This window comes from Zootoca vivipara, chromosome 9 (genome assembly GCF_965207765.1).
Source record: "Zootoca vivipara chromosome 9, rZooViv2.hap1.1, whole genome shotgun sequence".
Taxonomy (NCBI): domain Eukaryota; kingdom Metazoa; phylum Chordata; class Lepidosauria; order Squamata; family Lacertidae; genus Zootoca; species Zootoca vivipara.
In genome coordinates this window covers 26852278-26879663 of record NC_142592.1, presented here as the reverse complement: position 1 = coordinate 26879663, position 27386 = coordinate 26852278, and the positions used below count along the sequence as shown (strand labels likewise).

General features: G+C 43.5%; 1 protein-coding gene across 3 annotated transcripts in view; it reads right to left on the bottom strand.

Moving 5' to 3' along the window:
- HMGA2 (high mobility group AT-hook 2) overlaps window positions 1-27386 on the bottom strand; it is a 135322-nt gene that overhangs the window by 60210 nt on the left and 47726 nt on the right. Inside the window, exon 4 of one of the 3 annotated variants that reach the window (XM_035128506.3) lies at window positions 3734-3890. The exons of the other annotated variants lie outside the window; for them this stretch is intronic. Coding sequence (XP_034984397.1) covers window positions 3734-3890 — 157 coding nt within the window. The remainder of the gene's footprint in view (window positions 1-3733; window positions 3891-27386) is intronic. 3 annotated transcript variants of the gene reach the window in all.

Below are 27386 nucleotides of genomic sequence, written 5' to 3'. Positions count from 1 at the left end.
ATCACAGACTGACTTGGCTAGCTAAACTGGAAGAACTAACAGCATTAAAATATGGGGCTACAACTTTCTAAGCCAGCCAGGTGTGATGTGATATTTTATTAGGGACAGTTTTTCCCAGGAAAAAAAAATGTGGGATCCAGTCATGCACCTTGTGAGGCATGCACAATTGCTGTTAACCTCACAATGGAAGCTGAATTCCCACCATAGATATTACTAGCCCGGGGTGTGGTGGGGTGGGGAATTTCCCACATTTTTTCAACAGTTTATGCTTTTTTACTTTTTAGTAAAAACAAACAGCTATATAGTATGCTTTTTAAAATTAGACATAGAAATATATTGAATCATTCCATCCAATAAATAATTGGAAAGGTGCATTAAACAACATATTAATAGTACTGATTTTTGAAAATGCAAAGAGTAGGTTGTATTTAACTACATGCAACTTGTAATTGGTTTTCATATCCATGTTCTGTTGTTTCATTTGATGAAAAGGTACCACCATCCTGAAGTGCACTAGGATTCCTGATAAACATATTAAATTAAAAACTTCCATTAATGGAGTTCTCCATCACCGTGTGCATACAACGGTGGCTGGGCTGCTCCTGGCGGTTAGCCCATGATGACAGCCAAGTTCAACAGCTTGTGGTTATTATTCACCTCATCAGAAAAACCTTTTATCCTAGAGAAGCGAACCATGCGCCATTTGCACATTGGGTCTCAATTCATTACAAGTTGAAGTGGTGCTACCAAAAAGCACCACCATTTATTTCATGTTAACAATAATAAAAAAAAGGAAAACCTACGTGAATGCAATACATAATCGTTCATAATTGTAATGCTGAATGCTGCAGGCAATACATTTTGGCTCAATATTTCTCCAATACAATATTCAGTATTATCACATTAAAAACCAAACATGCTAATTGAATTTCAAACTGAACAAGTCCCAGTAACAATATTTGCAGAATTTGTTTTCTGCCGTGTCCCTTGCTCTTGCTCTGTTGGTGTGTTGTATTTTAAACTGCTTTTGCCACACACACACCCCCCCGAAAATATTGCAAGCCGCCTTGGATTGGCTTTCGTTTAGAAAGCCAGGATATAAATTTTAGAATACATAGATCATGTTCACTTGACTCTTCTATCTCATGTTCATTAAATACTTTTAACATATGGCTCTATAAAGCTGCCCAACAAATATACAGTAGTCCCATGCATCTTCCAGGCTCCTAAGTGTTACTGCTGTCAAAAAGCATGGGGGAAGCAGACAGGGTGGGAAATAGGGCAGGGGCAAGTACCCACAATAATCTGCCCTGGATGGAAGGGGTGGGAGAGAAGCAAAAAGGTAGCTCTCCAGTCTGCATGTTTCATGTCTCGACTTTGGGAGAGAAGAAGAGTTTGGATTTGATATCCCACTTCATCACTACCCTAAGGAGTCTCAAAGCGGCTAACATTCTCCTTTCCCTTCCTCCCCCACAACAAACACTCTGTGAGGTGAGTGGGGCTGAGAGACTTCAAAGAAGTGTGACTAGCCCAAGGTCACCCAGCAGCTGCATGAGACGCGAACCTGGTTCCCCAGATTACGAGTCTACCGCTCTTAACCACACCACCACACTGGCTCACACTGGAGCAATGTCTCCAACTGAAGGTCACTCTGCAAACTGGCTCTGTGGACTGACCTACCTCCAACAGCTGTCACTCTTGCATTCCTGTTCTGCTATGCACCAGCATCCTAACCAAAAACATTTTTTGCAAAGAAGTCCTGCTCAACTAAGAACCTTCCACATACAGGCAAAACACAGTAAGAACATATAATCAGCATTTCACATATAAACATAAGCAGACAAATGTCGACAGTGCATGCACAGAATAAGAAAGAAAGCACAATCCACAGATCAGTTAAGTTAAGTTAAAAAGAGAGAGAGAGCAAATTTGCACTCAGATTGATTCTGCACCTCGTGGACTGTGATTGTTGTTGCTGTCAATTAAATAATGTGAATAAGCTAGGCATATATTGAACCTAGAAGCCAGAAGCAGACAAGAGTCAGGTGACAAAAGACAATAGGCATTTGTATGGGTGCTTTTTTACCTTCCTATAACACTTCATTGCAATCAGAGGCCTGATTTTCATGTTATGGTTCAATGCACTCTAAAACGTAACATCAGGAGGGTTTACAACAACAACAACAACAACAACAACAACAACAACAACAACAACAACAACAACAACACCAGACACTGGTGCCTCTGGGTAGTTAAGGGAAAAGACTTCAGCCTGAAGTCCTGGAAAGACACTGCCATTTACCAGACAATCCTGAGCTAGATGAACTGTGGACCAGCTTGCTATAAAACAGCTTATGATGTTCCTGAAGTTTTCCTCTAGTGTACTACAGGCTGCAGGTGAGAATGCAATGTTCCCACCATGCAAACTAGTCATCTCCCTTTCACGTGCTCATTTCAGATACACAAAGGTGTTTTGGTGGGAGGAAGGAGCATTTAAACGTACAACACTAATCTTCAACCTGAAATGGTACACAGTTTCCACCCCCCAAAAAAGTGTTACTGATTGATTCTGCCGATTACATACCGGTAAATTGGCCCTAAGCTTGCTACATGAGACTTAAAATTTTGACGTGGGGACATTTTCAAATAAGCAATCATGTGTGTGTTCTGAAATAGTACAGCTGCATGTTTCAATCAGTCCTTCGTTAAGCTGCAACAACATGAATTTCTCATGCTTGCTTTGTACATAGCATCAACTTCTCCAGGCCATGCTGATGATGAGCAGACAAAATATTTGCAGGCAATATTATGTTGGGAACCGCCCTGAGATCTACATGTATAGGGTGGTGTACAAATGTAATAAATGGATAAAAAATAAAATTAATAAATGCAGATAAATATCCAGTCTACTAAAAGGCCAAATTCTGGTGTTGTAAACCACTCTGCAGATTTTAGTTTCCAGTGTACGAATTTGGTCCTATGGTCCTTATCTTGCGTACTCAAAAACCATTTGCTACTATTTACTTGGTGTGAATAATTAGTTGCAGATTGCATGCATTAATTCAAATATCTCATCTGGTCCTGAAGTCCATGCAATCTGTACCCCAACACATTCAATAATTGTGACTTCCTTTCCCCCCTCGCCACTTCTTATAGTTTCACTGATCTTAAGGGCTTTTCCTTGCAATGTGTTCTTAACTGCAATATGTTTCCTCATAAAACCAGTTATAGACTTTTATTTTATGTTGGCTCTCTCTCTCTCTCTCTCTCTCTCTCTCTCTCTCCAGACTGTTCACTAGGATGAGGAAAGAGCAAAACAACAGCAGCGTAGGGGGAAGTCTGATTTGGCATGTGCATTCACTTGAAACCTAATAAAATGCTATTTATTTGCATTGCTTGGTGACTGACGCTCTCACATTTTTCAAAATAATGAAGTTGCAAAGGTGCTGCCTTTTATTGCTCTGCAAATGTTGTTCATTTTACTGTTTGCTTTAAATGCTCCTTTACTGCTCCTGGTGGGCTTGCATCTATAAAGTAGTGTGATGGCAGTGACGGAATACAGAGCCCCCATTAGCATGCAAGTGGCCTGCTTGCGAGTGACTCGCTCACTCTCCTTTCTAGCTTGTTTCCACTTGGCAAAAAACGCTCAGAGATATTACAAAGCATTAGTTTGCATCAAATATACGTAAAAAAATATATACGAAGAGATGAAGCTCAGGAATAGAGCACATACTTTGCATGCAAAAGGTCCCTGGTTCAATCCCCGGCATCTCCAGGTAGGGCTGGGAAACACCCCTGTCTGAAACCCGGCAAAGACGCTGCCCGTCAGTGACTGTAGACAATACTGAGCTAGATGGACCAGTGGTCTTGACTCGGTATAAGGCAGCTTCCTATGTAAGAGATAAGAAAGTGGGGATGATGGCAACACCGGGACTCACCACATCACTCGTTTGGCACCTTAAAGCTATACTGAAGTGCTCTAGAAGTACTAAAAAGGAAGACAAACATGCTGGAAGAATGTACCTCTTATTCTGACCCTATGATCCCCCCAGCTCTGGCATTTTGTCTACAAAATGTTAAGGTAGAGATCAGCACAATTGCTGTGAATCAGCGTGCCCATCCCAGACTCAACAAAAAACCCTCACAAAACCTGCTGAAATCCATACTCATTTTGCCACTATCATTGTCTCAAGCTGTCATATATTTTATCAGATAATAACTGGAGCTAGCACATGTTGCAAAGAAGTGCCAAAACGGTCTAGGCCAGTGTTTTTCCAAACTTGGGTCCCCAGCTGTTTTTTCAGACTACAATTCCCATCATCCCTGACCACTGGTCTTGCTAGCTAGGGATGATGGGAGTCATAGTCCAAAAACAGCTGGAGACCCAAGGTTGGGAAACCCTGGTCTAGGCCATGGTTCAAGTCTTAAATTCAACCCTCCCCCTCCCATTTCACTATATGCTGGACCAACTGACACCGCCCTAACCCATGTTTTTCTGGGAGATGTAGGAAGGCATGATATTCCAGTTTAGGACCCAGTTCCAGAGCAAACTTCCCCAACTAGGTGCCCTCCAGATACTTTGGCGCACAACTCCCATTAACCCCAGCCAGCATGGCCAGTGGTAAGGGATGATGGGAGCTGTGGTCCAACAACATTTGCAGGGTTGTTCCAGAGCCACAAAGAAGAGGTTGGAAGTGACATTTTTTTCACTGTAGGTATTTGCATAAGGAAGACATTTTATTATTCCTAAAATGAGTACATAAGCTCTTGAGGAAAAAGGAAATTCATAGAGTCTTCATACAGGTACAGTCATACCTTGGGTTTAAGTACGCTTCGGTTTGAGTACTTTCAGTTTAAGTACTCCGTGGACCCGTCTGGAACTGATTAATCCACTTTCCATTACTTTCAATGGGAAAGTTTGCTTCAGGTTAAGTACAGACTTCCGGAACCAATTGTGTACTTAAACCGAGGTACCACTGTATTAAAAATATGTGAACTAGTCCTAAGTGTACAATACCAACAGGTGGAACACAATAAAACAAAGACTCTGGGAAGCAATACTTTACAGTGGATGAAGGAGACAAGAGAGAGGGAAGGTGAAGACTGCTCTTCCCTTCTCCCACATCATCTCCCTTCCACCCAGCTCCAAGTAACTGCAGGGGCTATTGCCACAAATTAGCTCAGCCCCAGGAGATCCCAGGGATTAGCAGCCCCATTCCTCATTCTACAGCCATTTTCATAAGCTAGATTCCAGGACGACCCAGAAGTTGCCATCATCATTGCTTCAATGACTGTGTGAAATCCTGAGACATACTAAGTTTGCATCAACAGCAAGTTCTTCTGATATGGACCCTACAAAACAGGTATGGTGGTTACTACAAGGATGTCCAGTCATGGAAGATCCTGAACTGTAGAGGCCACTTGACACCTAAGGTTGAGAGTCCTTTGTATCTGCTAGCTCCGTGGAAAATGGGCCATGGGAAAGGAGCATCACAGAGCAACAGGAGGTTGGCAGAAGCACCGCAATTTCCTTCTCCCCGCCTAATGGGTGCAACTCAACCTCTTCCTTTCTAAGACACACTAGTGGCTTGGGCATGGGTGTTAATCCAGGGAAACGTTGGCAGCTTGAGGATAGCAGTTGATTAAAAACCCTTTTATCTAAGTGCCCCACCACCACCTGTGTACGCAGCTGCCTGCATGCTGGAGTATGTATCTGAAATAAAATATAGCTATTTCTACAGTAGGATGCAAATAAGTCACTATTGCTGTGTATATTAACATTTCAATTGTCGTAGCAAAGCCATAATCAAAAGAATACTTAAGATACAATGGGTTAACCTTGACTGACTGCTGCAATGTACTGCAATGACTTTCTGGAGACTATACTGGCGCAGAACATCACAGCTCAACATGGTATGGGAAACGTGAAATTGTAATATATCCAACACTTTGGGTGTCATCCGTTCCGTTCATACTCTTAATGAAAGTAAACAGCAGCAGAAGGCATCGGTGCCACACACAGTTAAAGCCATGAGCCTACATAAATTACACAAATCGGAAGTTACACAGAAATCAATGTGAAATAGCATGTACATGCGCATTGCTGTGCGAATGTGCAGCCTAAAGTGTTAAATTGCGTAAAGGAATGATATATTGAGAGAATAACATGTTAACTGGAACCCTCTGAAAGGAATGTAAATGGCCACAAATCAGTTTCTTTAATTGCCATCAGCTGCATAAATTGTATGACAGTCTAAAAGATAAGTATCAACTCTGAGAATAGGTCGTCAAAAAAATGCAAACCCTGCAAAATGCATGCACTCAAACATGCTTGGTTTATCACATTTTATTTGATAAGTGTAGCAGATGGCTCACATTTAAGGGTTGTTCATTTTTTAAAGTGAGACAACCAGAGTTGAAAAATAATATGCTTTGTGGCCTGCATTTAAAGGAATTATTATAACAAATCAACATGATTGTTAGCTTGATTATAGTGGCAAGAATCAGTCTTATAAAAGAAGACAGTAGAAAGCTGGAGGCCATTCTTCTACATTTGGTTCTGCTCAAAGATTTCTATGAGTTAATTACAGAGCCCTCTCCCGATGGGCTCCTCAAATACCGCCGTGATCATTCCAGCATATGAATCCAGAAAGATCTAAAGTTCTATAAGAGAGAAGATACATGGCTAATGGATCTTTCAAGCCTATGTAATGACAGTATGCCAGAAGACAAACTTGGAGCAAATTTGTTGGAATTACTTGCTAAGCACCCAACACCAGCCATCTATTTTCTAATTCGCTAAGGGATTTGGAGATAGCGACACTCATTGCAGTAGCTGGCTGAACTCCAAACAACACACAACATTGCCATTCACAACCAGCAATTTCAAGAATGGCTTCTAAAAAGGAAATTGTGGAACCCTAGGTGCTAAAAGGGCTTTTACAGCTGGCCTCACTTGTAGTTCTGATGCAGACAGATCCTTCCACTCCAGAACTTCTGGGTTAGACAGAAGTTAACGTGGAGCTGCCACAGCTTCATGCATATTGGGGAAGAGATTGAAGAGGTAGCCTTGAACACACAAAAAGGGTCCTGCAATATTTCTCAAAGGTTCTCCTGTGCTAACAGCAATTAGAAAGTTCAGCTGTAATTTCACCCCTTGTTCAGGCAGGACCTTGTCTCACCTTAAACAGGAAATAGGGACTGAGTTAGCAGAGCCTGAATATAATGGAAGTCTGTAACTGCAGTGTAGGTAGCACAGTCATCAATATAAATCTGTCATAGACATATTCTTGGAGGAAGAGGAACTTCCATATGCTACAGACCCTACAATTTCTGATGCTGATGCAGATTGATGGTTCAAAAGCCTTTGAACCAACAGTGCTGCTGATAATGTTCAGGGCGAAGGAAGCTGGCCATTATTAAGAGAACGTGACCCTTTTAAAACAGTGCACCAAACCGCTACCTCCTTAAAGGAAGTGAAACAGGAAGAGATATAGTTTTGTACTACTGCTACAAAGGACAAAGGACTGTGTGGTTCAGGAAAGGGCTCATAGACTGAAATATATTCTGCATAATTTCCTTTTCACACTTTTGAATATGGTATTAAGCTAGCATGGGTGGTGCCAGAAGAACTGCTCTGCATTTGGAGTGCCCTGCCAGAGAAGGGATCCTAGCACCACCCTTGCTAGTTTACTGTTATCCTCAACAGCAAGGAAAGAAGATGTGCCAAATATATTTCAAGCCATCACTTTCCGCCCCCGAACATGCAGGGCCTTCTCAGTTGAAGCACCCTGACTTTGGAATGCCTTTGTCAGACTGCTCTGTCCTTATTTCTTTTTTTCAGCAGCAGGAGAAAAATATTTTATTTGCCTTTTAGTTCCGTTATGCTGTGTTTCTAACCAGCATACTGGAATCTCTGTGTTGTATTTTTTAACATTGCATTTTAATTTTTGAATGAGACTCTTTCTCATTGTGTGTACACTGTATAGGCTACTGACACATGATGACTACACCTAGCAGTGGAGCATATCAAGTGATTGACATACTTGGCAAGCATAACTTTGTCTGCTTTACCAAGAAAATGAGTCTAAAATTTGGCCAACATATATTTATTTTGGCTTCTTCATCACCGATGAATGGACCCTTGTCCATTTCATGCCCATACACACTTGCAACTGTTGAAGGGGGTGTGACAAATGGAAAACAATCATGCTATATCCAAACTGGTGAACAAGCACCAAGTGAAATGCACATTATTGAAGACCAGTGATTAGACAACTAGCATTGGATTATTAAAAAACAAACAAGCACACATTTCCCCATAATCACTGCCACCAGAGCAGTATGAATATGTCTTATACATGGCCAATTAGCCCAGTATTGTCCACTCTGATTGACAGGGAGTTCTCTGGTACAGGATGTTTTCCACCTGCTACCTGAGATCCTTTTGGAGGTCAAACCGAGACCTTGCATACGCCAAAAAAAGGCACTGCGTGCTGCTGTCAATGTACACCTTGGCATTTAGATAGCATGAAATCATGTTTTCGTGGCATATTTTTCAGTCAGCTACATATATCTGGCTTCAAATTATGATAGTTTAAAAAATCCTACCACAGTTCTTCAATCTGGTACCTTTCAAGCAAGCTAATATCCTCTTTTACATTTGAGGTATATGATCCAAAGTTGGGTATAAATTTTGCATACCAGAGCAAACAGCACACAAAAATTAGAATGCAGCAATGGAACCAATAGAACTTTTACAAAACACTTATGTAGTTGAAGTGGTAAAGGAAATGACAGAAACTACAAACTGAAAGAAATATATAGCCAAATATTCTGGAAGATCCTTGCTGTTTTAGCTTGCAGCGCATTAAGAGTCTTGGATCTATGAGTGTAAGTGGTTTGGAGCAAATTAATAAGCTGCTCAGTGTCACTATTAATTAATTAACAGCCATTCCACCCCCACCCCCCAGTAGGACTAACAGAAGGCTTCCTATGTTCTACCACTAACTGATTAACTGAGTGACTCAAGACGTAAAATCACAATTGGGCCTGCTCTCTTTCAGCTGGCAGGCCAAGTTCAATATTTTTCCTGTGAGGCATGCCTGTACTATAAAAAGAATGTGATATTTGAGTGTGTCCCTGCTCTCTCAGTGTTGGCACTAAATCCTTCCCTAGGCCTCTTGCCATATTTCAAGAGTACAGTATGAATCAGAGTCATGTGGCTCCCCACGCTGCCAAATATTCGTTTCAGCAGCTACCAATGCAAGTTTCTCTCGGGTCTCTGCCAACCGTAACGTCCCTTGGCTAAGACCATGAAGCACACATGTGTTGATGGGAGGGAAAAGGGGTTCCCCCTCCTCCTGGCGCACCTCTGCTGCCCTTAATCCTCAATGAGGAAATAAGTAGGCAGTTTGTTATAAAAATGTGAATCACGGAGCTGACTAAGTAGGTGGCATATGAAAACAGAGGTTTTTGGAACTGGGCAAGAAAGCGCGAGGTGGAAAAAATGGGGCAAAGTTCAGAGGGAAAGAAAAGAAATGGAAGAAGAGTTTGGATTTGATATCCCACTTTATCACTACCCGAAGGAGTCTCAAAGCGGCTAACATTCTCCTTTCCCTTCCTCACCCACAACAAACACTGTGAGGTGAGTGGGGCTGAGAGACTTCAAAGTAGTGTGACTAGCCCAAGGTCACCAGGCAGCTGCATGTGGAGGAGCGGGAAAGCGAACCCGGTTCCCCAGATTATGAGTCTACCGCTCTTAACCACTACACCACACTGGAAATTGCAGTGTGTATGTGTATCCCGGAGGGTTTTCTAAGAGTTGTTGAGCTTTTTAGGGGAGATTGCCGAAAACCGCTCACCCGCACGTGTCACTAAATCAGTCTCGCATCTGTCCCATCGCCGGCATAAGCTGCCAATCGCCTGCCCAACTGCCGGAGCGTCAGCCAATCAACACCGCCCATTGACGCAGCAACCAATAACATGCACAATTGCCGCTGACAGCCTAGGCCATTTCGGGGGCCTAATACGGCCTGCTGGTCGTATCTGGCCCCTGTGGCAGTTTATTTCCTGGGGTAAAATCCTTTAAAAAAACCCTCAACAACTTCAATACTAAAAAAAGCTCAACAACTGCAACCATAAAAAAGGTTAACAACTTTGGTCGGCCCTTCACTTCATCACATATGGCCCTGGCTGGCTTCGACAGGCTGGCAAAACCAAGTGAGGGTAGACAATGGGTCTCGAACCTTCGGTGAGTTAGGCCCTGCCTTTAAAGAGGCTCTGGCAGATTGAATGGATGAGACCAATAGTGGCCCAGTGGTCAAGAAGGCAGTTTCTGCATGTGCTGTAGAGGGAAGTGAGGGGTGGATGGGGCTCATCAACAAGGGAGAGTGACCCTATAGGAGAAGGAAAACTTTGATCCTAAACCTCTGCTGCCTCACAGGGTATCTTTGAGAGAAGAAAAGGCTGAGGAGTAAGCCCTACACAACTCTGACAAGACCCTCCACATCAGAGAGGCCAAGTGGAGGGTCTTGTCATCTGGGCAGCCCAGAACTTCCATACACATTGCCCAGGCTTGCACCCCAGGGGACGTCACTTCCGTGCTGCTAACACAGCGTTTTGACTTCACTCCCAGAGGTGCACTCCATTGTCTCTCAAGATAGACAGATGCTAACAGCGATGGCAATAAAAGAGGTGGAATCTCTGCGCTGCTCTCTGGAATGCAATTCCAAGCTTTGAGGAGGAAGGTTGGAGAGGGCAGAGTGCAATATCCAGGTGTGTAAGGAGTGTGTGCACAAGGTAAGGCATGATGTAAGGAGGGGTGTAATTGGACAGTGAGGCTATAACTTTTGCCCTACAAAGCATGATCTGTAAATAGAGCTCACATTTCTCAGTGTTGCTGTTTTTTTAAAAAACAAAAACACCACAATTAACGTTCCTCAGTAATAATAAAGGGATCTCAATCTATGGCAAAAGAAATATGAGAACATGGTGTTTGTTATGGCAGTTTAAACAAGCGTGTGTAAGTGTATTTAAGTCAGTTTGGAGATCACGTTGCTGCTAAAAGAACAGGAAGAAAGATGGAGACAACTGTAAAACTATTTTTTATTCACCATATCCACACTTGGTGAACAATAAATCAGCTCTAGCAGGAATGTTAAGATCAATGTACAACTTATTCTAAAGAAGGAAGTCGAGAAGTTGCTGTGAATGGTTATCCAGCTCACTTTGCAGGCTGACAAAACGATTTGGCTGCTTCCTGCAAATTACCTTCCACAGTGCTTTTGAAAAGCTAGGAATATGGAAATTTAATATGCTTACTAACCCTTTCCAGTCATGGTTGCATTCCAGGAAGAGAGAAAGAGGATGCCTATGTTTTGTAACTGCCTAATAGTCTCAAATGCTGAGATAATATATGGCAAAAATACAGAGGCATATCTGAAATGTCTGATCAAACCAGAAATTTGGACAAATTACCGATACTTTTATTTCTATGTAAATAAAAGTATGGCCTTTAGAAAATAATTCTACAAAATCATCTGCCTGTTTGCAAGGAAATGTGCATTACAAGGAAGACTGCTGGATTAGGAAAGGGGATTTACAAGTTGAGTGAATTGTTTTTTAAGATCCAGATGTATATTGAGGCAAGTCACAGGCATACGTTCTAAACACACCCATTTATGCCAGGATTAAAAATAAAATAAAATCCGACCAGTGTCATGTGCACACGTAAAGGATTTCTCCACACAGATAGTCCCTTCTGAAAGTGCAAAACATTGCTGATATTTTTGTTTGTGCATGTAAAATAATCATTTAGCATGCTAGAGTGGATCTGCGGTCATCATAACTTTAGATTATTCCTGCTCTCACCCTTTGGTAGTACCTGAACCACATTGGACATACCAATTTTATGGGTAATATAAAACTTATTAAACAATACTTTCTGGTGGGCAGAAGGAAGAGGACAAAGACACCTAGATGTAGCCAGGAGGAGAAAATGCCATGTGTGTAGTTTCTGCTGTTTTCATTTTCCTGGATCAGGACCACAACAGATGTTGAAAGCAGTTCACAGAGTCAATTATGTCTCCTTATATTGCTCTGCACACATGTTTATGGAGTTAATGTCTCTGTAAACGGTGTTCTCCAGGAGTGAAGCTATGGATACTAAGGGGTGATTTATCTGGTTGTGACAGCTGACAGAGGAGTCATCATAGTTGTGAAAATCACAGCTGAGAAGCATCAGTTGCCTCCATAGTTATTGGCTCATACAAGGTATTGTCTGTGAAAATCTCTGGGACACTCGAAGAACATTACCACGATGAACCATCTTTTAAGTTCCACTGAACTTCAGTGATAGAAAACACAACATCATTAACTTGGGAGAGAGAGAAATTGGGCAGGGTGGAGTGGCCGAGGAAATTATTACTCTAATAGTTTCGGGCTGTTTCAAGATGTGTGGTTCTTCGTTGCTTTAAACTGATCAAAAGAAGAAAGAATAATCAAATAGAATGTAATGGATACTTTAATATATAGTTATATTGTCTTAGAAGGGGTCAGAATAGTTAATCCTGTGGGTCCCTTCAGGCCCCTTGACCTGATTTTCGAGCTTTATATATAATTATAAAGATGTTCCATATATGGATAGTAACATTCTTTATTATAGACTGTTGGTCAAATTTAGTTGCAAGTACTCATATCCATCTCAAAAATAATTTCAAAGGATTGAAGCCTGCTGTTTGGGCCCAATGTTAGGACGCTGAGTTTCTTATACCCCATTCAGCTCCAGAAACCCTTAAATTCTATCTCTATTAGAGTAGTTTCCAAGGATAGCTTTTAAAATCTGGCTCTGATAGCATTATAAAGAGACTGAGAAAAAGTATAGCATACAATATACTAAATTTTACTCTGGCCATATATACAAAAGCATTGATCAGCCAGAATTAACAGGATTTCCATTTAAGTAAGCTCTCGTAAAAGCTTTTTAGCACAAATAGAATGTTAAATCTTGCAAATACATTTATTGAATACAATCATTCTTAATAAATGAATACCGTACAGTTCAGCAGGAATTCTGAATCATCTGCAACCAGTTATGGACTGCATGGAATAAATTTTGTCTATATCTTCCTCAACAGGTAAGTTTCTAGATTTGCTGAACTATCTTTTTTAAAGGTTTACAATTGTATTTTACCTTATTCTGTTTTCTTTTCTTTTTTTTCTTCTTCTTTTTGTTTTGTTTTGTTTCTCCCCCCCCTGACTTTGTTTTTGACTTCTTTTTTTTGCTATTGGATGCTTATGTTATGTCATGTCATGTCATAGTAGATTATGTTATATTTTGTTATATTTCTTTTTGGGAGCAGTTGGTGCGTTTATGTTATGTTTTCTTATGTTTTTTAAAATATCGAAATAAAGATCTTTAAAAAAAAATTTAAAAAAAGATTTGCTGAACTATCTATGGATAAATCATAAAACCAGGTAACAGATTTTTGCACTTCATATTCCACTTGTCAGGCCCTGTTTGATCAAGCAAACATTTTATAGGAAATCTATTTTGTGACATCTGACAAAGCTTTATCCAAATATATGAACACAACTTTATAGATCTGTGCCATAATGGAAGGGAAAGGGGGAGGTGCTACTACAGCACTGAGCATAGCAGCTGGAGCTTCTCAAAGGAGGTTCAAGAGAGCTCTAAGAAGCTGAATTTTGGAGGACTTCCAAATAATCTCCCCCCCCCCGCTTCACAATTCCCTGCCATAAATTCTTTGGGCCATGGGCTTTCATGGCAAAGGATTTTAATTTCTGATGAACCCAAATTCCCACCAATACCCAATAGACTCAAAACGGCCCGTGAAGTTTTGGATTTTGTTGCCTTAAGGGCAGCTAAGTGTTTCTGAAAGAAAATCCCCAAATATTTAAAGCCTGTATAACCCATTCAATTTGATGCCCATCTATTAACTGTTTGCAAATTCAGGGTCTCTTACGGAACAACCATTTTAAGTTTGTTATAGGAAACAGTCAAATGTGATTTTGTAGTAGTCGTCCCAAATTCTTCACACTTCATATTAATACTGGGATCTTCTCATAATAAGTAAATGCCAAGTAAAACTCAAAGTAGCTCAGTTGTACTGCAATGCTACTCTCTTAAAAGATGAATGAGAAGCAGACAGTAAGCCTACTTGAGAAACACTATGGGTAGCTAGAATTTTAGCAGTCAACAAGCTACTAATTCAAGGGCGTACCCACCACGGGGCAAGTTAGGGCAGCTGCCCTACTCTAGAAGCAGGGCTGGTGGGCAGAGGCGGAGCACAGCCCGGCGGAGTGCGAGTTCGCCATTCCCGCCGCGCCGCGCCGCACCCTCCCTCCAGCTCCCCGGTGCGCCCTCAGGCAAGGCCAAGCGCGGTGGGGAACCAGGGAGCGCGGCGCGGTGGGCGGGAACGCCGAACTCGCGCTCCGCTGGGCTGGGCTCCGCCTCCGCCCACCAGCCCTGCTTCTAGGGAGGGGCACAGCCCGGCGGAGCGCGAGTTCGCCGTTCCCGCCCGCCGCGCTGTGCCCTCCCTCCAGCTCCCCGTCGCGCCCTCTGGCAAGGCCAAGCGCGGCGGGGAACCAGAGAGCGCGGCGCGGCGGGCACGCTGAACTCGCGCTCCGCTGGGCTGGGCTCTGCCTCCGCCCACCAGCCCTGCTTCTAGGGAGGGGCACAGCCCGGCGGAGCGCGAGTTCGCCGTTCCCGCCCACTTTGTGGCCCCTCCCCTTCCGTGCCTTGGCCCCTCCCCTTGCCCCCCCCTAGTTTTGATCCTGGGTACGCCCATGTACTAATTCCAAACCCAGCACAGTTCTGTACCTGTGCAAATACTTTTACTATTCTTCCTTGGATTCCTGTATTCTGTATCTGGGCAAAGATCCAGTTCTGGGCAAAATTGAAGGATATTGACAAGCTGGAATGTGTCAGAGGAGGACGACCAAGATGATGAAGGGTATGGAAACCAAACCTTATGAGGAATGGTTGAGAAAGTTGGGTATGTTTAGTCTGGAGAAAAGGGAGACTGAGGGGAGATATGATAGCCATCTTCAAATATCTAAAGGGCTGTCACTTGGAAGATGAAGCAAGGTCCAGAGGGTAGGACCTGAACCAATGGATTCAAGTTATAAGAAATGAGATTCTGACTAAACATCAGGAAGAACTTTCTGACAGTAAGACCTGTTTGGCAGTGGAATGGAGTTCCTTGGAAGGTGGCGAATTCTCCTTCCTTGGAGGTTTTTAAGCAGAGGTTGGGTGGCCATCCGTTATAGATACTTTAGTTGTGATTACTGTATTGCAAGGGTTTGGACATGAAGACCCTCAGGGTCCCTTCCAACTTCAGGATTCTATGAATAGAAAAGGAAAAGCCACTTCTAGAAAACTAATGGTATGTAATGAAATATAGTGCAAGGTCAGCACTCATTCCTGTGTTATCTGGTTCTGGGGAAACCAATTTATAACGCGTTTACATGCCAAGAAAAATCATGGAATGTTGAGGGAGAGGGATGGCATGTAGGTGAGATGAAGTATTAGATCTATTAAATAAGACGATGAGTCTTTGACATCTATTGACGATCATTGCTCATCGTGGTTGCTGTGTGAATGACATCTACCGCAATATGGCAGCATAGTGGTCAAGGTGTGATGGCACAGGCATGTGCGGTGTGAAAGGAATGTTAGAAAATGGGACAGAAGTGCAAGCCTTACACTCAGTTAAGCTAATGCAAGAAACCCCGCGTGGGAATGCAGCCTAGGTCAGCAAGCACCCTTTCTGAACTCCATTAAAGCTTAATTAACAGATTTGCAATTCCCAACGCCAATTGGTGGCTCCTTGTTTGTGGTGTATTCTATAGTGCAGCCTTCTGTGCTGTAGCATCATCTGCCTGCCCAAGTGTTCAACTCCTCCAAAAGGTGTAAGTATAGAAATGCTTGAGCAGCATGTATATGAAAGGTGAGTCATTGTATTGTCACATACTGCTTATATAAACAGAATTCAAGAATTTCCCATTGTAAAAAGGAGAAACGACAACCAGCCTTGTCCTTTTCACCTGTCTTAATAAAGCAGTGGAATCAGTCTGAGTTCATGGCTTTTCCTAAACTTAACAAAAAGATGGTATTGAAGCTCATGATCAGGCCCCTCTCCTCTCGCTCCAGCTCTTTCGGTTTAACAAAGTAACTATTCAAGTCTACAGAAATGTATGCATGCTTTTCACATATATAAAATATTTAATTCCAGATCATTTTCTGGCTGGTATATAAATGCTCAGCAGAGGAGAGAACCAAAGTGCTGCTATGAGTGTTTGTAGATTTTAAAAATATGAAGGTTGCAATACCGCCAAAGCGAAGCATACTTAAGTCTCAGGAGGAGAGGGTTGTTGTTGTTGTTGTTGTTGTTTTGCATGTTCTTAATCTTGGTGAGTAAAAACCAACTGGTTTTTAATTTTATGGAACTGCACTTATTTAAATGGCATTTACTTTCTTTTTTAAAAAAGTGAACCTTTCATTGTTTTGAATTTAAATGATATTGTCACTAAAAAAGTAACCTGATTTCATATGAGATCTGAACACAACATGTTGTATCCAACCAAGTCACAATGGACATGACTAAGTTAAATCTTTTGGTTTTTACCGAGTCTACCCTGAATATGACTTTTAAAAAAAGTAAAGGACCCCTGACAGTGAAGTCCAGTCGCAGGCGACTCTGGGGTTGTGGCACTCATCTTGCTTTACAGGCCGAGGGAGCCAGCGTTTGTCCGCAGACAGTTTTTCTGGGTCATGTGGCCAGCATGACTAAGCTGCTTCTGGCGCAACGGAACACCGAAATCAGAGCAGCACACGGAAACGCAGTTTACCTTCCCGCCAGAGCGGTTCCTATTTATCTACTTGCACTTTTAGGTGTGCTTTCAAACTGCTAGGTTGGCAGGAGCTGGGACCGAGCAACGGGGGATCACCCTGTCGCGGGGATTCGAACCGCCGACCTTCTGATCGGCAAGCCCTAGGCTCTGTGGTTTAACCCACAGCGCCACCTGCATCCCTGAATATGACTTAGTTGGATGCAACTCGAGGTCTGCAAATACTTTGAATCAAGCTTTGAATTCTCTTAAGGCATAACTTGCAGAATCAGAATTTTAGAACTGGAAGAGACAACCCCTTGCTTAATGCAGAATTCACCATGCAGGCTGCTAATGACAGTATCCCTGGCAGGTGGCCTTCCATCTAAAGTAGGACACTCAGACCCTAAGAGATGAGGGGAGAAAACCAAAACACAGACCCCCTACAAAGTAGGAAGGAAACAAAAGCATCCTCCCAACCTTCCAAGGGACGGGGAACACAGGCGATATGTGCACAGCACCATCTGCATGTTGCTGACAACATACTCAAAACCTCCAGCTGAGCTACAACCATATCAGTGTTCATTCACCCTGTTCATTCACAACTTTTGCTGTTCATGACATGGCAGGAAGAACAGCATTCTATCCAGTATCTATTAGTCTTTCCTCCTGTAAATACTGTATTCTGGGCATAGGGCAAGGATTCAAAGATCTGCTGACACTTGAGGCAGTCCAGTTGAATTTTCGACTTACAGTGGTACCTCGGTTTAAGTACACAATTGGTTCCAGAAGTCTGTACTTAACCTGAAGCGTACTTAACCTGAAGCAAACTTTCCCATTGAAAGTAATGGAAAGTGGATTAATCCGTTCCAGACGGGTCCACGGAGTACTTAAACTGAAGCGTACTTAACCTGAAGTGAACTTTCCCATTGAAAGTAATGGAAAGTGGATTAATCCGTTCCAGACAGGTCCGCGGAGTACTTAAACTGAAAGTACTCAAACCGAAGTGTACTTAAACCGAGGTATGACTGTATTTTTCTTTAAACAGTTTCCCTCTGTCCCATGCCATGCTATACAGTATTTTTTTTTAAAACAACAACAACAACAACAACAACAACAACAACCCCACTTTCAGTTTCAAAAGCAGTTTGCCATGCTGCAAGGCATGGGAGGGGAATAGAGAATGAGGTGGGAAAACACTAGCCAAGCTCATGGAACTACTTTCAATATTCCCTTTTTTGCATCATGGCATAGTCCTTCCTGTTAATTGCATACTGCTGCTGCATACGTGTAGAGAATACCAAACCAAAATTCATTAATTTCACAATTGCACCCCCCCCCCAGCAAACGGATATAATTCTTTAGCACAAAAGGCATGCTGGCTGAATGAACAACAGCGTCAGACTATGATCCTATATATAGTATAAAGGATCCCTTTAGTCGTAAATCCAGTACGTTGTAAGCGCTGCGAGCCACAGGTTAGTGGACACATTCGTTCTAGAAATGTATGAATTACAAAAGCGAAGCTTGATTTAAACCAGTTCCACCCCTTGGCTTAAATCATTATTTAAATCACTGGTTTGAATTGCCTTGATTTAAATCAATTCACCTTGTTCTTAACTCTCTCCTAATAAAATAAATGGGACTTATGAGGTTTACCTTTGGCTAGACTGTACACGTCTGTTGCATTTGTTTTGGGTTGTTGTTGCTCTTTTATATATAGATATAAAACTCAGCTGATTCAATGGGGTTGCTTTGTTTTTGTTGCTGGATCCACTACAAATTCCATTGCAGACACGGGCAGAGCAGCTAGCAGCAACTGCGTAGGGGCTTCCTCTCTCTGGTAGCTCCCGGCTGCTTGAGCATTAACAGAGAAAGTGGCCGCAAGCCAGTTGGCAGAAGCAGCAGAAATAGCAGTGCATGATTCTAACACAAGCAGCTAAAAGGCCAGGCGCGCACACGATCTCTCCCTTGCCCTTCTTTTGCTCACTGGCAAAGGTTGCTCTTGGCACACATCAGCACGCACCACTTTTCCATGCTTATTTTCGTCTGGTTGGAGCAGATAGATTTAATTGCACCGGAATGCCGTGCAGCACAATCTCTCAGGTCAGTGGCATAGCAAAGCAAGGATAAACCTGACAATTGGCTGCAAGTCTTTGCTTCTTGGATGCAATTTCCTGCCAAAGGGGAGTACTCGGGGACTTCCTGTGTGCTCTGCCCAAAATGATTCACACACACAGCATGATGAACACATGGAAAGAAGGCATCCAGCTAAAGGGAAGTGAACTGTGTAAACAGATCTGGTCAAACCAGATCATTTATGAAAGTGAAGGTTGCTGGGATCACCATGCTATTCTTTCTAAGTAAGTGCTCCAACTGTGTGCGCATTTCTAAGTATGTGGAGCCAGTTATTGAAAAATAATATGAACTTACAGTGGTGCCTCGCTAGACGAATTTAATTCGTTCCACGGGTCTTATAATGAAAAATTCATCTAGCGAATCCCATAGGAATGCATTGAAATTTTTTAAAACTTTTTTTTGCCCATAGGAATGCATTAATTGAATTTCAATGCATTCCTATGGGAAACCGCGATTCGCTAGACGAATTTTTCATAAAACAAATTCGTCTAGCGAGGCAACCTCCACTCGAAAAATCCTTTCGTTAAGCGGAAATTTCGTTAAGCAGGGCATTCGTTAAGCGAGGCACCACTGTACTTCTAAAATGCATAAGTTGTTGCTAGAATGGCATGCTAAAGACGAAGAAGTTAAATCGCTAATGGGCAAAAGATATTCGGCACAATATCTAATATCTTGGGGAAAGTTATGGAGGGAGGAATTTACAGCATGCTGTGTGTTGAAGGAGAACTATATGAAAACAATGTATCATTGGTATTTAACACCAGCAGAATTAGCAAATGTGTATAGAACTGCTTCAAATCTATTCTGGAAGTGTAAGGAGAAGGAAGGCACGTTCTACCACATGTGGTGGACGTGCAAGATAACAAAAGCATTCTGGGAAATGATAGATGAGTTGAAAAAATATGTTTAAAATAATGTTTGGGGGGGGGAATTTCCTAGGAATTTTAGATGCAGAGATACCAAATGAGCAGAAACAATTACAGTCATACCTCAGTTCAAGTACACCTCGGTTTGAGTATTTTCAGTTTAAGTACTCCACAGACCCGTTTGGAACGGATTAATCCACTTTCCATTACTTTCAATGGGAAAGTTCACTTCAGGTTAAGTACGCTTCAGGTTAAGTATGGACTTCCGGAACCAATTACACTCATACCTCGGGTTAAGTACGCTTCAGGTTGAGTACTCCGCGGACCCGTCTGGAACAGATCAATCCACTTTCCATTACTTTCAATGGGAAACTTCACTTCAGGTTAAGTACGCTTCAGGTTAAGTACAGACTTCTGGAACCAGTTGTATTTGTAAACCGAGGTACCACTGTATTTATGTAAATGAATAATTTATTACTGTCGAAGACCAGCTTTAGAAAACACGTTTCTCCCAATGAACAGTCACAGAGTCTTTGAGCATATGGGACTTTTTTGTAGGATCCTTCCAGGACAGGCGTGGGCAGGGCGAAGCTTCTGGCAAGTGTGAAAGCCCTTCTTGCAGTTTTGGCTAAGAAGAGGTAAGCTGCCGGAGCGGCTATAAATCTCTCTGTTTCTCCAATTTTGTATTCGGGGCATCTCAGGCAGTCCTGTTGTCTCTCAATGTCTATGATTCTTTGTCTAACTGTGGCTTTTGCTTCGCCCAACCCCAGACTTAGAAGGGCTTGGGGAGCAAAACCCATTTTCTGGAGAGTGTTCAGGACTGCTATCAGCCAGCTTGACTGGAACTGGTCGCAGAGGATCATTGGGGCTATTCCTCAGGGGAGCAGATTTAATGCCAGCCATTTGTATACAGTGGTACCTCGGTTTATGAACACAATTGGTTCCAGAAGTCTGTTCATAAACTGAAGTGTTCATAAACCGAAGCAAACTTTCTCATTGAAAATAATGGAAAGAGGATTAATCCGTTCCACACGATGAAAAACACCCCCTAAAGCAGCAATTTAACAAAAATTTACTGTCTACCAAGAGGTTTCCTAGGCCTATGGAGGCCTCATCGGAGCGTCCGTGATTGGGACGCAGCCATGGAAGCGCTCTGATGCCTTCACGGAGGCAAACTGTGCAGAAAGAAGCCTTTCCCCGATGCAAGTGCCCTGCGCTGCGGCCGCGTCTCAGTCAAGGCGGCTGAGTAAAGCGCGGGAAACCGGGGGGGGGGTTCCCCTTTGGAAGCTCTTACCGCGCGTTTAGGAAAGGGCTCCCAGCAGCAGCAGCAGTGAGAGGCTTGGCGAGTCGTTTCGCTGCACGGGGGTGGCGGCGCTCGCAGCTCTCCTTCCCTCTCTTCGCGGTGCCGGCCAGGCGACCTTCCTGAAGCCTCCTCAGAGCAGCCGCCGCCACCACCAGACGCCAGGACTGGCTGGGGTGGCTCGCAGTGCGTCTGGCTTTGGTTGGAGCGGCGGCGCCGATGGCGGCTTCTCTCAACCGCAAGCCTCTCCACTCCGCAGGGGCGCAATGGTGAAGGCCCGGCAACGCTTCTCTTGACCCCTCCGCGAGGCCGGGCCTTCGCCGTCGCGCTCCTGCGACGTCTCTCCAACTTCGCCATCGCTCTCCTGCAGCAGGGCTCAAGAGGAGCGGACCTTCGCGCTCCTGCAACGCCTCTCCACAGGAGTGCTACGGCGAAGGTGGAGAGACGTCGCAGGAGCGCGACGCGAAAGCCCGCTTCTCTTGAGCCGGCCTCGCGGAGAGCTCAAGAGAAGCGGACCTTCGCGCTCCTGCGACGCCTCTCCACCTTCGCCGTAGCACTCCTGTGGAGAGGCGTTGCAGGAGCGCGAAGGTCCGCTCCTTGAGCTCTCCGCGAGGCCGGCTCAAGAGAAGCAGGCTTTCGCGTCACGCTCCTGCGACGTCTCTCCACCTTCGCCGTAGCACTCCTGTGGAGAGGCGTTGCAGGAGCGCGAAGGTCCGCTCCTCTTGAGCCCTGCTGCAGGAGAGCGATGGCGAAGTTGGAGAGACGTCGCAGGAGCGCGACGGCGAAGGCCCGGCCTCGCGGAGGGGTCAAGACAAGCGAGGTCGGGCCTTCACCATTGCGCCCCTGCGGAGTGGAGAGGCTTGCGGTTTAGAGAAGCCGCCATCGCCGCCGCCGCTCCAACCAAAGCCAGACGCACTGCGAGCCACCCCGGCCAGTCCTGGCGTCTGGTGGCGGCGGCGGCTGCTCTGAGGAGGCTTCAGGAAGGTTGCCCAGCCAGCACCGCAGAGAGAGGGAAGGAGAGCTGCGAGCACCGCCACCGCTGTGCAGTGAAACGACTCGCCAAGCCTCTCACTGCTGCTGCTGCTGGGAGCCCTTTTCTAAACGCGCGGTAAGAGCTTCCAAAGGGAACCCCCCCCCCCCGGTTTCCCAGGCTTTACTCAGCCGCCTTTACTGAGACGCGGCCGCAGTGCAGGGCACTTGCATCGGGAAAAGGCTTCTTTCTGCGCAGTTTGCCTCCGTGAAGGCATCAGAGCGCTTCCTTGGCTGCGTCCCAGTCGCGGACGCTCCGATGCCTCCGTGGAGGCCTTCATAGGCCTCGGAAACCTCGGGTTACTTACTTCCGGGTTTCGATGGTTCGTAAACCGAAAGTTCGTAACCCAAGGTGTTCGTAAACCGAGGTACCACTGTATTGATGATAGGCAGATGAAAGCTTCCACTCTCATCATCCCCGTTTCTAGTCTAACCCATGCGTTTGAGACGCATCTGGGAACGTGTAAGAGAGCTCTAAGAAATTTGGATTGCACACACTCCAGGGGGGAGAAGGAAGAGGAAGGCAGACCCAGAAAGGCTCCATAAAGGAGCTGTGCCAGCGTTTTAGCCTTGAATAGTTTAAGGGCTGCGGGAACAAAAAAAGCCCCCTTGGGCTCTGAAAAATTTGAGGATGCAGTTTGTGTTTTCCCCCACCAAGCTCACGGTAGAATTTATGTGAAGTATGTTGGATCCTGAGGCCTGTAGCACCATTCCAAGATATTTATAATTTGTGACTTGTTCTAATTTGTGGCCTTGCAGTTCCCAAATTCTGAGCTTTGGTTTTCCCCCGAAGGCTAGTATCTTATTTATGTATGCGACAACAGCAGTGCAGATACTAGTGGCCCAGAGATGGAAAGAACATAAAGTTACAACCAGAGATGAATGGCTGATGAAGATGATGGACTATGCCAAAATGGCAAAAATGACTGGGAAAATCAGAAACCAGGAGGAGAGAAACTTTAATAAGGAATGGGAAAAATTTACAATTTACCCAAGAGAACACTGTAAACAACTAAAAACTTTGGCAGGATTTGAGAAACACTTGTAATGTACTAAAAACTAAGGTAAAAATGGATTATTTTAAGAAAAATAGAGAAATATATGATGCAGTTGAAAAAGATTGAAAATGGAAACAATGGAAGGGGGGAGGGAAGTCTAAGGATTCAGGGAATCCTAAATGTTGATGGTTATGTCTAATGTTTGAATTTAAATGTGTAGTGTAAAACTGAATTTAAAAAAGATTATAAAAAAATTAATTCAACATTTTATTAAAAATTCAATTTTTAGAAAAAGTATGTGGAGCCAGAGATTGGGGAAGAGGACAAAATGAACTACCAGTTTTCAAAACCAGTTGGTTCTTTGGAGCATTGTTTTCTTTACACAGGACATTGCCAGTCAAGAGTGTTCCAACCCAGTCTTTCCACCAAATGAGGATCAACTAGACTAGAGGATGGGGGTGGGTTTAGAAAATGTTTTTACTTGTAATGGAAAGACTGTTTCACAATAACTTTAAATATGTATTTTAACCAGTGCTTTTTGGCTGGCCAATGCATTACTAATCCGTGAATTCCAAGTTGCTGGGCACGGCATTTGGAGAAGTCTCTTTGAAATCAGAGGGTGGCTTTTAAGCAGAGAGTAGAAATCAAGTAGTAAGGAGGAAGATGTTGTTCCTCTATTAACTGGAAAGCGCTTCCGGTCTGAGCAGCATATGTAAATTTAGAGCCATCAGGACAGACAGATCTAAATCCCACTCTGCCACAGAATCCCCAACTTCACCCTTCTGAAGTGTGAGTGCTTATTCACTCACACACACACACCCCGGCAGCAGCTGTCACCCACCCTAAAAAGGGTGGGTGGGACATGAAGGAGGCAGAGATAGGCTGGCCAAGGAGCCATTGAAGAGAGCCAGTGTGGTGTAGTGGCTGAGACTGTCAGACCAGAACCTGAAATATCCAGGTTGAAATCTCCACTCAACCATGAAGAAGAAGAACAGTCTGGATTTGATATCTCACTTTATCACTACCCGAAGGAGTTTCAAAGCGGCTAACATTCTCCTTTCCCTTCCTCACCCACAACAAACACTCTGTGAGGTGAGTGGGGCTGAGAGACTTCAAAGTAGTGTGACTAGCCCAAGGTCACCAGGCAGCTGCATGTGGAGGAGCGGAGACACGAACCCGGTTCCCCAGATTAGGAGTCTACCGCTCTTAACCACTGCACCACACTGGCTCTCTCACTGGGTGACCTTGGGCTGGTCACTGCCTCTCAACCTGAACTACCTCACAGGACAGGGTTGTTGTGGGGGATTAAATTAGAAGGGGGAGAACCATATACACCACCTTGATAATAAGATATTATATTATTACCATATACACCACCTTGATAATAATGATGATGATGATGATAATCATCCTCCTCCTCCTTGCTAGTCCAGTTACGTGTAGGTTTTGAATTGGGTGTCAATTTTGTTTCTATCTCTGGGAGCGGGTGGCGCTGTTGTCTAAACCACTGAACCTCTTGGACTTGCCAATCGGAAGGTCAGCGGATTGAATCCTCGTGACGGGGTGATTTCCTGTGTTTTTAACTGGTTTTTTTGCTATTTTTATTGCCTTGAGACTCTTGTGTAGGTGATTAATAATAATTATAATAATAATGGGAAATGAGCCCAATCTGCTCCTCTCTGCTGCTACAGCCTAGAGACAAGAAACCAGAATACACTCTCCCCCCCCCCGCCCCAAACTGCTGCCATGATTGGGACAAGTGACAAGCCTCCGGATAAGACAGTGGTTAAGTCCCCCTATTAAACTCTGATGCTGCCCACCAGGGGCTTAGATTGCTCTGTAAGTCTACCAAAGGCACATGGCACAGTCCTCACAGAGCTGTACAATTGCAGAATGTACCAGAAGGGAGAGAAACCACATACATCTCCAGACAAATTAAGGGAGTTCCTTTAAAGCTTATTAATGGGCAAACTCTTCTGAAAGCAAAATCCTACACCCTTCTTGTTGAACTGATGCCTCAATTGTAAGGCTGTTGCAGAAGCATTCATATCTGAAGCACAGGACCTGAAATATTAATAGATGTGGTATTAAATTCCTCACTAGAGCTTGTAAACTTTTTTTTAAAAAAAATCCTGGTATATTTTTTGTGTGTGTGTGTGTCCCATTGGTTACGTTTAAAGTCAATAAGGAGTGCTATTCTGCTTTTGTTTGCTTTTTCTTTTGTTTGCTTTTTTCCACTCAAGTAATACAGACTTTCTGGTGCTTCTCCCTGGGAAATGCCTTTCTCCTTATCGGTAGTGACCTTAAGTCAGTGTCAAAGGTTTGTGAATGAGTTTCAGAGTGAGTAAGAGGCACCTCCCATCGTTAGCTGTCTCCATTTTTTATAACCACTTGAATACTTTTGGTCAACCACTGTAAAACAAACATTCCTTCCCAAATGGTTTTTGTTTTTCTTTTGACAGCGTAGCACTAGATCACGCTAAATGCTGAAAAACACACCAGCTCTCTCGTGCTGTTGTAAAGCTGCCCTTTTAATTGATTTATATTGATCTGCTTGCTTTGGAGTAACCATGACACCAGATGTAGGTAAGTAGATAAACACACACACACATATATATGCAGGAATGTCTGGAGAGATTAATTTTTTCACCTGTGGGAGGTTTGGGGGTTTAATTTTGAGGGGGAGGGGTTGCCTTTGAGTATTCATTTTAGCCCGTGAATATTCAGTACTTTATTTCATAATCATGACAAGCCTCTTGGCTTGGAGAAATGAAAGCGAGTTTCAGAAGAAAGACCAAAATAAAACCCAATAAATTATCACTCCTTTGTACAAAGCAAGCCAACCTGCCAACTTTTCTACTTGCCAGAAACATCTCTGTGTTTTGTTGTTTTTTTAGTGTGACAACACAAAACAATTTTATTGCCTATGGCCACTTAAAAACTTTTTTTTAAAAAAAAAACCACCTGAATATAAAATATTGCACATAGCTCGGAAGGATGATTGCAACCAGCTGCTAATGTTTGCGATCACCGTTCATATGACTAACACAAAGTAGTGCTAAGGTGGATGTCTGTGGATATTTGGGTTTTGCAAGGATATCTCTGTTTATCTTTCTCATTCCTTCTCCTGAAGGATCTGTCTCCAGCCTGCACAATCCAAGGCCCTAAGTTATACTGTGCTTCTGACAAGCATCATTAAGCCTTCATCTTGGCTTATTCCTGAGAGCTTAGAGGTTATCAGTGCAGCCATCACACCTGCCCTTGTGACAGCCAGCTGGGAGACCCACAGAGGTCTGATTTGGCTCAGGACTTCTCCAGCAGAGTGCAGTGATACGCTGTCAGTTAAGTTTAGTGCTGGAAAGCAAAGCAAGTTTCCATACAAGGAAAGCCGGGGGGGGGGGGGGGAGAGAGAGAGAGAGAGAGAGAGGCAAAAGCATCCAGTCTTGCCAATTGTGTATTTTACAGAATGTCAGAGGAGCTAATCCCCCTAAAAAAAACTTTTGCAGGGGAGGATACCCCCTTTGGAATAATGAATGAATGAATGAAAATGCTGCAAATGTGGAAGATGACATGGAAGCTTTTCAACTGCAACCTGAGTATGCTTACTAGGAAGCAGTGCTTTTTTTCTGGGGGTACGCATACCCCTAAACATTTTGTGAATCTTTGCACTTTTGTCCATTTACTGTAGTACCCCCCCCCCATTTGAACTATAAAATGGTGGTTTTCTTGAGTCAAAATGAGAGTTCCCCTAAACTTTTAAAGAAAAAAAGCACTGCTAGGAAGTAATGTGCATTGAGCTTAATGGAGCTAAGTTCTCTGTTAATTTGCTTAAGATTTGGCTGTTTGCCCAAACATATAAAAGATCACACTAGATCCTTGCATTCCACATTAGTTTAGATACTACAGTAGTACCACCACATTTTGGTTTTATACTGTACCTTGTTCCACACAAGATTGGCCTGTTGTTCATCATCATCATCATCATCTTATTATTATTATTATTATTATTATTATTATTATTATTATTATTATTATTCCCTGCCCAGCTGGCTAGGTTTCCCCAGCCACTCTGGGTGGCTTACAGCACATATAAAGACATAGTAAAATATCAAGCATTAAAGACTTCCAGATACAGGGTTGCCTTCAGATGTCTACAGGAAGGGTGCCACTACTGAGAAGGCCCTTCACATACATCAAGGGTGG